The sequence below is a fragment of the Rhincodon typus genome, chromosome 28 (genome assembly GCF_021869965.1).
Source record: "Rhincodon typus isolate 14 chromosome 28, sRhiTyp1.1, whole genome shotgun sequence".
In the NCBI taxonomy this organism is placed as follows: Eukaryota; Metazoa; Chordata; class Chondrichthyes; order Orectolobiformes; family Rhincodontidae; genus Rhincodon; species Rhincodon typus.
In genome coordinates this window covers 2,758,297-2,772,585 of record NC_063359.1, presented here as the reverse complement: position 1 = coordinate 2,772,585, position 14,289 = coordinate 2,758,297, and the positions used below count along the sequence as shown (strand labels likewise).

The 14,289-nt window shown below is 45.2% G+C and overlaps 1 protein-coding gene across 1 annotated transcript in view; it reads left to right on the top strand.

The window, feature by feature from the left end:
* Positions 1-6,564: 6,564 nt before the first annotated feature.
* LOC109916194 (glutamate receptor ionotropic, NMDA 1) overlaps positions 6,565-14,289 on the top strand; it is a 140,717-nt gene continuing 132,992 nt past the window's right edge. Inside the window, exon 1 of the mRNA XM_048613340.1 lies at positions 6,565-6,819. Within this exon, the coding sequence (XP_048469297.1) occupies positions 6,565-6,819 (255 nt within the window). The remainder of the gene's footprint in view (positions 6,820-14,289) is intronic.

The window sequence follows — 14,289 nt, the reverse complement described above, 5'->3', positions numbered from 1 at the left end:
ATTTGAATTCAATAAAATATCTGGAATTAAGAATCTAATGATGACTGTGAATCCATTGCCGATTGTCAGAAAAACTCATCTGGTTCACTAATGTCCTTTAGGTAAGAAAACTGCCATCCTTACCGGGTCAGGCCTACATCTGACTCCAGACCCACAGCAATATGGTTGACTCTTGACTACCCTCTAGGAAATTAGGGATGGGCAATAAGTGCCTGGCCAACAACACCCTCATCCCATGAATGAATAAAAATAAAACATAACGTTCCAACTCCTATACTCAATGCCTTGACTGGTGAAGGCCAGCATGCTAAATGCCTTCTTCACCACCCATGTCCACCTGTGATGCCGCGTCCGATGAACTATGTACTTGTACTCCTCGGTCCCTCTGTTCCACAGGGCCGGGTGGCACGGTGGCTCAATGGTTAGCACTGCTGCCTCACAGCACCAGGGACCCGGGCTCGGTTCCACCCTTGGGTGACTGTCTGTGTGGAGTTTGCACATTCTCCCCGTGTCTGCATGGGTTTCCTCCGGGTGCTCTGGTTTCCTCCCACAGTCCAAAGATGAGCAGGCTAGGTGGATTGGCCATGCTAAATTGCCCATAGTGTTCAGGGATGTGTAGATTAGGTGGGTTATAGGGGGACGAGTCTGGGTGAGATATTCAGAGAGTCAGTGTGGACATGTTGGGCTGAAGGGCCTATTTCCACACTGTAGGGATTCTATGATTCTACTCTTCAGGACCTTTCCATTTACTGTACAAAACCTACCTTGGTTTGACTTTCCAAAGTACACCACCTCACACTTATCTGTATTGAATTCCATTTGCCAATCCTCAGCCCATTTCCCCATCCGATTAAGATCCCTCTGTAATTTTTGATAACCTTCTTCACTATCTCCTAATTTTGTATCATCTGCAAACTTACTATTTATGCCTTGTACATCCACATCCAGATCATTTGTTAAATAACAAACAACAAAGGTCCCAGCACCGACGCCTGTGACCCACTAGTCACAGGCCTCCAGTCCAAGAAACAACCTTCAACCATCACCCTCTGCCTCCTACCATTGAACCAATTTTGAATCCAATTAGCTAGCTCTCCCTGGATCCCATGTAACCTAACCTTCATGACTAGCCTGCCGTACAGGACCTTGTCAAAGGACTCACTAAAGTCCATATAGACAACATCCACTGCCCTACCCTCATCCATCCTCTTGGTTACCTCTTCGAAAAACTCTAAAAGATTTGTCAGACATGACTTCCCACGCACAAATCCATGCTGACTAACCCTAATCAGACCTTGACTATCCAAATGTTGGTTGATGAGGGATATTGAGGCCCTGGTCAGGAAAAAGAAGAAGGCATACATTGGGTTTAAGTTAGTTATCGGGCTGAAGTGAATCCCAAGATGACTAACAAAAGTGTAAGGGTATACAAGAGGGAAATCAGAAGAACAAAAGGAGGGTATGAGATAGATACGGCAGATAAGGTTAAAAATAATCCCAAGGGGTGCTATAGCTATATTAAGAGAGGGTGGGTGGCTAGGGAGAGAATAGGTCCCCTTAAAGATCAGCATGGTCATCAATGTGTGGAGCCACAGGAGATGGGGGAGATTTTTAATGAATATTTCTCCTCAGTGTTTACGGAGGAGAGAATCATGGATGCTAACAAAATACAGGAAACAGGTGGGGATGTTTTGACCACATACACATTACCGGAGAGATTTTTGCAGCCATAAAGCACATTAAGATGGATAAATCCTCTGGGCCTGATCAGTTCCATTCTCGGAGGTTGTGGGAGGCTAGGGAAGAAATTGCAGAGGCCCTTGCAGAGATTTTTGTTTCATCTTTAGCCACTGGTGAAGTTCCAGGAGACTGGAGGGTGGCTAATGTTGTTCCATTGTGTAAGAAAGGTAGCAAAGACAAGCCAGGGAACTATAGGCCAGTGGGCCTGACATCAGAGGTAGGCAAGTTACTGGAGAGGATACTATCCTTGTAACCCTGCTTTCCCCATGGCTAACCTGCACATCCCTGGCCACTATTGGCAATTTAGCACGGCCAATCCACCAAACCTGCATACCTTTGGCTGTGGGAGGAAACCAGAGCACCCTAAGGAAATCCATGCAGACATGGGGAGAATGAGCAAACTCCACATAGACAGTCGCCCAAGGCCAAGGGTAGAATCAAACCTGGGTCCTTGGCGCTGTTAGGCAGCAGTGTTAACCACTGAACCATCGTGCCACCCAGAGTGTTTTGCTTCCTCAGCCTGTGGGTGCCTTTGGAGCAACTGGGACTGAGATTGTAGTGTCTCAGTCACTTTTCACCTTGCCACTGATACCATATACCCATAATTACAGTAATAACGATGAATCCAGCAGCCACTGAACAATTGCTGGACCTGGGTCTTCAAGTAGAACATTCTGTGGTCCGCAGTGTGTGCACTGGCTCGCCAATGAGCATTGTGACTTAGTGCCAATCTCCTGTCTTTTCCTCATACCGTACACATCATTCCTACATAAATAATTGTCTAATGCCTACTTGAATGTCTCAATTAACTCTGCCTTCACCGAACTTCCAGACAGTGCATTCCAGACCTGAATGGCTTCTGTGAAAATGTGTTTCTTTCACATCATCTTTGCTACATTTGGAAATCTATGCCTTGTTCACCTTGATCCTTTTACACATTTTTCCCTAACTACTTGATGTAGAACTCTCACAATTTTCAAAAGCTATCTGATCTCAATTAGCCTTCTTCTCCCCAGGGAAAAGAGTCCCAACTCTCTCTAATCTATCCTTATTCTTGAAGATTCCCAACCCTGGAACTATTCTTGTCAATCTCTTCTGAACTTTCTCCAGTGCATTTACATCCTTCCTATAAGGTGGCACCCAGAACTATACACAACACTCCAGCTGAGGTCCAACAAGTGTCTTGTTTAATTTCAACATAACGTCTTTGCTGTTCTACTTTGTGCCCGTATTAATAAAGCCCAGGATGCTTTCTCCTTCTGCCCTGCTGCCTTCAATGATCTGTGCTCATTTGCATCTAGCTCCTTCTCCCCCTGCACCCCCTTTAGAATTGTAGCCTCTAGTTTTTATTGCCTTTTCATGTTATTCCTACCAAAATGCAACATCTCACACTTCTCTGCATTGGATGTGATCTGTCACCTCTCCACCCACTCCACCGACTTATCTGTCCCGTTGAAGGTTTGTACTATCCTCTTTACAGTTTGCAGTGTCTTCAAGTTCCATTTCATCTGCAAACTGAAAAACAGTCCCCTGCACACCAAGATCTAGATCATTTATAGACATTAGGGAAAGCAAAGGTCTCAACAGCAATTTCTAGGGACCTCCGTCACAAACCATCCTCTAGCTTGGAAAGTGCCCATTGACCACTGCTTTGTTTCCTATCACACAGCTAATTTTGTATCCATGTTACTACTGTCCTTTTTCGTTCCACGAGCTGTAACTCTCCTCAAGTCTGTTGTGTGGCACTGTATCAAATGCCTTTTGAAAGTCCATATATATCACATCAGCAGCATTTATGTAATCAACCCTCTCTGTTACTGCTTCAAGTAACTCCCAGTTAGTCAAACACAATTTCCCATTTAGGAATCTATGCTGGTTTTCCCAATCAATCCACCTTTTCCGACATGACTATGGATTCTAAGACAAATAGTTGTTCCTTAAAGCATCCCCACTACTGATTCACTATTCTGAGAGAAGAACATCCATGTTATCTGTGTCTTAAATTGACAACCCTTTACTTTGAGATTATTCCCTCTAGTCCTAGAGATCGTTATTGCTTTTATTTCCTATCTCCCTTTTGTCCCTTGGTTATTTAGGAATTTCGAATTGCTGTTAATGTCTTCTAAAGTGAACGCTGTTGCGAAGTGGTGGTCAACACCTTTGCAATTTCCTGGTTCCTCATTATTATTTCCCCGGCTTCATTCTCTAAGGAGCGAATGTTAGGTTTGGCCTCTCTTCCATTTTATAGAATAAAAGAAGTTCTTGCTGTCTGTCTTGATATTATTTGTTAGTTTACTTTCAATTTTTATTTTCTCCCCCATAGTTATTTTTTGGTCATCTTTTGTTGGTTTTTAAAATTTCCCAATTCTCTGTCTTAACCACTAATTTTTGCCATGTTGTTTATTTCTCTTTCAATTTGATGCTTAACTCCCCTGGTTAGCCCCTTCCCAAAATCCTTCTTCCCCACTGGCATATATCTTTGTGTAAGTCATGAACTATTTTCTTAAATATCTGCCATTACCCTTCAACCGTCTTTGCTGATAAATTCTTTTCCCAGCCCACTCCAGCTAGGTCTGCCCTCATTCCTTTGTAATTACCCAAATTTCCTCCTCTCAAACAGAATGCTAAATTCTCCCACGATATGATCATTATTTCCCAGGGACTCTTTTATTCTAGCATCATTTATTAAACCGGCCTCATTACACATCACCAGGTCGAAAACACCTTGATCCCTGGTTGGATCCACAATATATCGTTCTAGGAAACTGTCCTGAATACACTCGGAGTTCTTCCCTGTGGCTGCTTCTACTAATCTAACTGTCCAAGTTTAGAAGAAGATTAAAGTCACCCATGATTAATATGCTTATCTCCTGATTTATTCTTTGCCCTACCCCTACAGTTAGGGGGCTCATAGACTACTCCTACCAGTGGGAGTAGATATAGTTCTTAGGGAATCAATGAGTATGTGAAGAAAGCAGGAACAGGGGATGGAGTTGGATGATGAGCCATGATCATATTGAATGGAGGAGCAAGCTCAAAAAGGGACAAATGGCCTAGTCCTGCTCTAATTTTCTAAATCCTCTTCTCCTTTTTATTTCTTACCTCCAAATCTATGGATTCTACATCTTTGGATCCCAGATCGTTTTTTGTGATTGTAATTATTCCATCTCATACCAACGAAGCTATGCCATCCTTTCCTTTTGAAAAAGTCACACATTCCTGAATATTTCGCTTCGTATTCAGGGTACAAGTCATCCATGCTCTCAAAAAGAGAGGGAGTAGTTGCCACCTTGATTGTAATTCATGGAGGAGAAATGATCAGGTAAACCCATCACAGTCATAGAGACATACATACAACAGGAGAAACTGTTCCTTAACTGCAGGGGACTGATGAGGACGATACTAACATATCACCTCCACAGTCCACAGATCAACCATCTGACCCACAGGTCCACAATGGAAATGGAACAATAACAAGTTCCAAAACAACAACAAATGACATTGGAATGACACACTCAAGGAAAGAACATCACCCAGATGAACAGCCAATGACAATACGCCATTCAGAGCCTATTACAATTTAAATACTATATGTGCAAATGCTTGTGTGAAGTCAGACAAGAATAATAAACTGCAAATGTTGGACACTTACTGGGTAACTTAGCTATGTCACAATGTAAAAGGTAACACGTGCATTTTTTTTCTGTTTCTGTTTTTGAGAAAAGGACGTTTGCAATAAAATGCAATATTGTACCATTCTGTTTCCTGGCTTGCCATTGTTGAGTGGCTCTTACTATGAGACATAGACGGGACCATCTACCTTGCAGCCAGTTTTAATAAGTCACAATCCAAGCTAGACTGCTGTCTTGAGAGATTGTAACAGAGTGATACAAAGAAAGAGTGACAGAGAGAGGGAGACAGAGGGGTTATACAGGAAAGCATGCGAATTTGAGGCATAGCGAGAAAGACAGGGAGAGGTAAAGTGGAGAGAGGGGGAAGAAGGGGTGAGGAGACAGGATTAAGTTGGGGGGGCAAGGAGAGAGAGAGAATGCCACAACTTGGAACAGGGGAGAGCAAGAAGGGTAGAGGGAGGAGGATAGAGAGAGGGTTAGGGATAAAGAAGGGGCAGAGAGGGAGAAAAGGGGAAGGGGAAATGTAGAGAGGAAGAGGGGATGGGGAGAGAGGCAGAGACTGGCAGGGAGAGAGGGACTGAGTGATCGAAAAAGAGGGAGATTGTGGTGGGGGAGCAGGAATAGAGACAAAAAGCAAGTGAGATGAGAGAGGGAGAAGAGAAGCAATGTTAGAGAGGGTGGTGAGGAGAAAGGGAGAAAGGGGTAGGGAGCCAGAGAGAGATGAAGAGTGCGAAAGACGGGTAGGGAGAGAGGGAAAGATAGGGAGAGAGGGTAAAAAGGAGTAGAAAGACAGCAATAGCTTGCAAAGAATTGAAGACTGAAATTCTCAGAATTTTATACATTGCCTCATGACCTGGGTGCCTGTGGGATGGGTTCGTCTTAGCAACCAGGAGCTGGGAAGCTGGAGATTGGGGAAAGGTGCAGCCAATAACACGGGGGCGAGTAATAAGGAGCTGCTCACGGCAGGACCAATGAAAGCAGAGAGTTCAGCAGCATCAGCACCAATGATACAGGAGCATGCTACAGCATTGCAGCAAGCTCCGGCAGGGAGAAGGAGCATCCATCTATCCTACACCGTGTCCGGCTGCGGTTAGCTCCTATCCCCTCCAGCCAGAGTGGTCAGGGAGCGGAGCCCGGCTGCAGGCTCCAGTGGCCGGATAGGGAGATCCAGGAGCTCCGCTCCTGCAGCAACATGGACCGTCTGATCCGGCTGCTGCTCGGCTTCATCACCGTGTTCCCGCTGCAGAGCCAAGCAGCACCCAAAGTGGTGAATATCGGCGCGGTCCTGAGCACCAAGAAGACGGAGAATATCTTCAGGGAGGCGGTGGCGCAGGCGAACCGGAAGCACGGAACCTACAAAATCCAACTCAATGCCACAGCGGTCACTCACAAACCCAATGCTATCCAGATGGCCCTGGCAGTGTGTGAGGACCTGATCAGCAGTCAGGTAAAGCTGGCAGTCTGCTCTCACTTATTGACCATCACCAACCAGGCTGTTAACTAGGACTGAATTGTACTAACCTTGTGTACTGAGCAGTAATGTTTACTAGTCTTGACGAATAACTAGCAGCATTATTCAGTACGAAAACCAGCATCGTTTACTAGCATTATTCGTTTATCTGCAGCATTTCCTGGTATTGAGATTTAAAATATTTAACATTTACTCATACCAGCTATTAACTAGTAGAATTTGACCCATGCCGATTACTAACTGGTACCATTTACTAACAGTGAGCACTAACTAGCAACATTTACTGTTGCTCTATTAACTGGCAGCGTTTACTAGCGGTGAATAACAATCAGAAATATTTACTCCTGTACTCCATTTGCAATTTGTCAGCACGGGCACTGATGAATTGGACATGACCACATTCAAGAGATTATGTATTTTGGGCAGAGATGTTGGGAGGGTGTGGGTCAGCAGCAAGGGAGAAAAGGTAATGAACTGGAGAAAAATGCCAAGATCATATCAATTCATTTAAAGACAAAGGGGTTAGAAACAAAGTAAATGAGAAGAATTGGGAGCACGAGAGACCAAATGGGATCGGGGTGACAAAGGAGAGTGTGAGACAGGGAATGGAGCAGCCGAGTTCTGGATAAGGAGGAATTTGTGGGAATATTGGAAAAAATTGATGTTAGGGTAGGTTACAAAAACATTGATGATGATAGAATGTGGCAGGTGTGATTGAGGCAGATGGAGGATGCATGATATTGCAAGAGTAGATTAAAATATCTTGCTGATGCATGGGATGGGCAGACTGTGGGGAAGGAGAATTGAAAAGCAGCAAATAGCATTCTTCAATAGCAATTCATTTAGTATTGTGATGATCATCTTCAGATAAATATTGACACTAAACCTTTGAGGGGGACATCAGGACAAGACCATGCCAAACAAGTTGCAGCTTGAAGGAGCATTGAGAGGTAGCCAGGCAGAGGGGTTTTGGAAGGGAATTCCAGAAAATATCATCTTGGTAACTGAAGAGAAAAGAGCAGCAATGATGGATGAAGAGAATGGGACACATTGATCTCCATCTACACTGCATTGCCCACTTCTACCCTTACGTCAGCTTCTCTGTCTCTGAAAGTCTCAGTCTTGTGTCCAGAATTAGCAAGTGTAGATAAGATGCAGAAGGAGAGAGCTAGGCAGAGGCCAGGCTATGCATGATATAAAATTGAAAAATTAAAAAATTCAATCAATCAATCAATCGCCTATGCAAGTCTGACAGCTCTGATGCAGTAGCCAGGCAGCTTTGGAAATGATGGTGCGGTTGAGGGGAGGGTCAGTGCTCAGAGCAGAGGCAAGAGTGTCATGTGGTGAGACAGAGGGGACACTGTCAAATCTGATTGCCACTGAGTTAGCACAAAGTACATTATCCAGATTCTAGCCTGCAATGCTCGGAATACCTTTGAGCTATACCTTAAAGCTGCAACATTCACTCACATTTCTTTCCTTTTACATTGACTATCTATCGATAATTAGCTTATGTTTGCCCTTTTATCATAACTGTCTTACATGCCAGGAAGCAGAAAGGCAGGACTCTGCTCTCGGTAACTCTGGAGAACCGTATGGTCCTCATTGCTCTGTGCAGCTGAGAGCAGTTATTGAAATGGAATCAGCCAGAGTCCGCCCACACTCTACTGCAAGGAGAATGAGTGCTGCTTAGTTAGACAAACATTGCCAAGCCTCTCACTAACTACCGAGCCTCGGCAGTCTTGCTGCTGGATGTTGTAAAGGTTTTTCAGCACAGAGCATGGTAAATGAGCTCTCCCTGTCTTCCAGCATTCCACCCATGAAGAGCATTAACCAGATTAAAGGGAAGAGAGAGAATATCCATTCATCACCTCAGGATGTTCCATAATGTTTTACAGCCAATGTAGAATCAATTTTTGAGGTATAGTCATTGTTGTAGGAATTGAAGCAGTCAAACTTGTGCACAGCAAGCTCCCACAAACAACGTCTTAAATCACATTTTGAGTGATGGTGGCTGAAGGACATATATTGGTCAGGACTCCTGAGACACCTGATCCATGGGATCTTCTGCATCAGTCTGAGACGGGAGACGGGACATTGATTTAACATCACATCTGAAGCACAGTAGTTTGGACAGTTCAGCACTGCACTATTCCCCAAGATATCATGCTCACTTCCCCAGAATTAGGCTTGTCACATAGATGTGACAGCTTCCCATTGTGAAGATCAATAAGGGACCGAGACTCTTGCATTTCCATAGGTTTTATTTTCCCCCCTGGGATATGGGCGTCACTGGGAATTCCAGCATTTGTTGCCCATCCTAATTGCCCTTGACCTAAGTGACTTGTTCAGCTATTTCAGAGAGTTAACATCATTGCTGTGGATCTGGACTCGTAAATAGAGCAGACTGGGCGAGGATGGCAGATTTCCTTCGCAAACGCATTAGTGATGTAGATGGGTTTGTACAATAATTGATGGTAGTTGTCATGGTCACCATTATTGAATTCAGCTTCCAGACTTGTTAATTGAAATCAAATTCCACCAGCCGATGTGATGCAATTTGAACCCATGTCCTCATGGCTTCAGACTGTGCCACTGGATGACATTACCACTTTTCAACCATCCCCTATTTCCCCTTTCTGCACTTCGTAAAACCTCAAAATGTCCCGAAATACTTTACAGCCACTAATGTACTTTGGCAAGGCAGCTAAAAGACCACCTTATTATCACCATACGACCACCAAAGGACCAAAGATACAGGAGTAGAATTAGGACAGAGGCTAGTGTGCTGTACTATTCAACTATGGCTGATATGTTTCTCAACCCCATTCTCCTGCCTTCTTCCTAAAAGCTTTTATTTCCTTATTAACCAAGAACCTATCTGACTCTGTCTTAAATACACTCAATGACTTGGCTTCTACAGCTCACTGCAGCAATGAGTTCCATAGATTACCCATTCCTCCTTATCTCATTTCTAAAGGGTTGTTCTTTCATTGAGGCCATGCCCTTGGGTCCTAATCACTCTTAGTAGCGGAAACATCTTCCCCACTTCCATTCTATTTTGGTCTTTCAGTATCCTATAAGTTTCAGGGAGATTACCCCTCATCCCTCTAAACTCCATCAAGTACAGATCCAGAGCCATCAACCTGTCCTCATATGACAAGGCCTTCATACCCAGGATCATTCTTGCAAGTCACCCTTCAAAGTCAGCACGTCCTTCCTTAGATACAGAGCCCAAAACTACTGTCAATATTCCAAATGCTATCTGACCAGAGCCTTATACAGCCTCAGTAGTACATTTCTGCTCTTGTATTCTAGCCCTTTTGAAATGAATGCTAACACAGCACATTTGCCTTCCTAGCTGCCATGGTAACCTGAACAGAATTCTGAACTAGGACCCCCAAGTCCCTTGTGCTTCAGATTTCCAAAGCTTTTCCCTATTAAGATGATAGTCTATGCCTCTATTCTTCCTACCAAAGTGCATGACCTCACACTTCCCCACATTGTATTCCATCTGCCACTTCTTTGCCCACTCTCCTAACCATCCAAGTCCTTCTGCAGCCTCCCCACTCCTTCAACATTACCTGTCCCTCCAGCTATCTTTGTATCAAACTTAGCAACAATGCCATCAGTTACTTTGTTCAGGTCATTAATATATAACATGAATAGTTGTGGTGCCAACAGTGACCCCTGTAGAATTCCATTAGTCATTGGCTGCTATCCTGAAAAAGACCCTTTTATCCCCATTCACTGCCTTCTGCCAGTCTGCCATTCCTCTATCCATGCCAGTACGGAGCCCCTAATACCATGGGCTCTTATCTTATTCAGCAGACTCATATGCAGCACCTTGTTAGAGGCCTTTTGAAAATCCAAATACGTCACATCCACAGCTGTCCTTTGTCTAAATGTGCGTTACCTCCTCAAAGAATTCTAACAGATTTGTCAGGCACGATCTCCCCTTAAGGAATGCTGACTCAGCCCTAGTTTACCATATACTTCCAAGTATTCTGCAATCCCATTGTGATTTAGGAAAATGTTGAATCATCCCTCGGCAGTTTGTTGGGTGGTTTTGCTGCAGAATGTGTACTGCGTTTGCTGCATAAAAATCATTGTGGCTTATTTTAAATGCAAGGTGTTTCTCTTTGTCTCTTTGTTAAAGTGTTTAATTTATGCCTGCAGTATGGAAGTCTTTGGTAGGAGACAAGAAGGAAATGGAGGCTTGTTATTTTCTTGGACATCTTCAGTTTTTCTATAAAGAATGATCATGCAACACTGTCATTGAGAGGTGGCAGGAACTAGTTAGTCTCAGCATGTGTTAGAGGAGACATGGTAGGCTCAGCTCCCAGCCTTCATTTCAGATGAGAAATGCAAGACCTTTTTGCACCTTTCAGAAAACAGAGGCAAATTGGCACCAATTCAGGGCAGTGTTAAATAAACTCTGTCTTTTTTCACCTCTATGCCGGACATATTACAGCAGTATGTATCTGTACAGATCTTGTTCAATGGTTTAAAGTAGAGCTGCTTGTTTCAGTTCGGTTTTATATTTGCAAACTGTATGATCCTATTTCTGAATTCTGCAGCACACTCAGATCTGCTCAATGTATGGACCATTAAGTAAATGCCTTTCTAGGGGAACTGGCAGTATAGTGGTACTTCATTGGTCCATTGGGGGAGGGGGGTGGCACAGTGGCTCAGTGGCTAGCATTGCTGCCTCATAGTACCAGGGACCTGGGTTCAGTTCTAGCCTCAGGTGACTGTGCACAGTTTGCACATTCTCCCAGTGTCTGCATGGGTTTCTTCTAGGTGCTGTGGTTTCCTTCCACAGTCCAAAGCTGTGCAGGGTTGGTGGATTGGCCATGCTAAATTGCCCCATCATGTCCAGGGATATGCATGCTAGGTGGATTATCCATGGGAAATACAGGGTTAGAAGGATAGGGGAGGAGGGTGAGTCTGGGTGGTCTAAGGGTCAGTGTAAACTTGATGAGCTGAATGGCTTGCTTCCACATAGCAGGGATTCTATGATTCAGTAAAACAGTGCCCCAGACTTAAGTCCTGGGCACATTAGTTTGAACTACACATTAGCAGATCATGATATTTAAATTTAATTAAAAACCTGGAACTAAAAGCAAGTCAATCATGTAACTACCTTCAGTTGCTATAAAAAGATATCTTGCTCCCTGTGGGGATGTAAATCAGTCTAGCCTGTGTGACTCCAGACCCACAGCAGCGTTCTTGACTTTTAGGCCAGTTAGATGTGGGTAAATAAATTCTGACCAAGTCCAAATTCCATAAGCGAATAAAAAAAATTCAGGAAGCTGTTAACTGACACTGAGTGAGCCTCCCACTGTGCTGTACTGATGTGTAATTCTGCATTTCTTTTTTAAACACACCACAGACTGAACACAATCAAGCAGTATTTTCCAACACCTATCTGCAACATGTACCAAAGTGTGTACATAGGTACAATGACGAATAAACACACACACATATATAGGATCCCTGTTCTAATCCCTTATTGTCAGTGAGGGTTTCATCCTGTCATGATGATTGCATTTCTTTGTGTCATCATATCAGTGTCACTGAAACGTAAGGAGCACTGTAGAATCTGAAATACTGGAAATACTCTGAACTTCACCAAATATCTGAGAGAACCAGCTTTCTTGGGTTTCAGTAAAAACCGAAAGAACTGCGGATGCTGTAAATCAGGAACAAAAACAGTTAATGTTTCGGGTCCAGTGACTCTTCATCAGGTCCTCCTGAGGAAGGGTCACCGAACCCGAAACGTTAACTGTTTTTTCCTTCACAGATGCTGCCAGACCTGCTGAGCTTTTCCAGCAACTTTGTTTTTGCTCTTGTTTCAAATTGGTCTTTTCACAAAAAAAAAATGTACGCCTGTCATTCATAGATAGTAAGAACTGCCGATGCTGGAGTCAGAGATAAGTGTGGAGCTGGAGGAACACAGGTAAGGCACCTCTGATGCTGCATGGCTTGCTGTGTTCCTCCAGCTCCACACTGTCTGCTCTAATGGGAGTTAGTTTGATTCAGTAGCCGTAGATTTTCTTCTGAAAGCAGATTTGTGGTAGGAACAGCTTACATGTTGAAAATAGTTCTTATATTTACTGTAGTCTGTTTCCTGGGACATTTGATTTGGAGGAGTGCTGCTGTATTGTGGGCTGACTCCTCACAACTTGACAGAGGTATTTGTGTGAATATTGCAAGTTAACAAGTCTCACAGACCGGGACTTCTCCTTTGGCTGTGATTGCTACTTTGTGGACAGTGTTGTTGACCTAATGGGCCTCTGAGTGGACTGACCTGCTGATATTAAATGCTGCTTTAACCAAATCATATTATAAGCTATTTTACTGCAATATTCCAAACCTCAGAAATCTGAGCCATTTCACTAGGATATACTGAGTCAGTGCTGCTGATACAGTGCAGACCTCCCAATCCAGATTTATTCATCTCTAGCTGCCGCAGAATGCAAAGAGTCAAGACCAAAAACAAACATTTTGGCTGATAGGAAATTACCCCAACCCCATCACGGCCCAACCCCCCCACTCCTGACCCCATCAAATCCCATCCCTGACCCCCTGACCCCATCACAGCCCATCCTCCCACCCTCCCACGCCCTGACTCCATCACAGCCCGACCCCGAACCCCTGACCCCATCACATCCCATCCCATCCACAACCCCCGAACCCATCAGTCAGACCCCGACCCCATCATAGCCCGACCCCCCCCCCCACCCCTCCCCCCCTCCCAGCCCCGCCCCCCCCCCCCCCAACCCCCTGCTCCCATCACAGCCCATCCCCCCCACCCCCTGAACCCATCATAGCCCGACACCCCACCCCGACCCCATCAAATCCCAATCCTAAACCCATCACAGTCCAACCCCGACCCCCTGACCCCTTCACATTCCATCCCATCCCCAATCCCCTGCTCCCATCACAGCCCATCGCCCACCCCCGACCCCATCAAATCCTGATCCTGAACCCCCTGACCCCATCACATTCCGAGCCCGACCCCCAGACCCCGTCACATCCCATCCCCAATCCCCTGCTCCCATCACAGCCCATCCCCTCCAACGACTCCATCGTAGTCCGACCTCCTGACCCTGTCACATCCCATCCCCAATCCCTTGCTCCCATCACAGCCCATCCCCCCCCCCCCCGACTCCATCACAGCCCCACCCCCAACCCCCGACCCCCACCACACCCCTCCCACACCCCAGATTCCACCGTAGCCCGCCCCCCCCACCCCCTGACCCCATCAAATCTCGATCCTGAACCCATCACAGTCCGACCCCGACCCCGTCACAGCCCGACCAACCCCCTGACCTCATCACGGCCTGACACGCCACCCCTGACCCCATCACATCCCATCCCCAATCCCCTGCTCCCATCACAGCCCATCCCCCTGACCCCAGCCCATCCCCCCCACCCCCT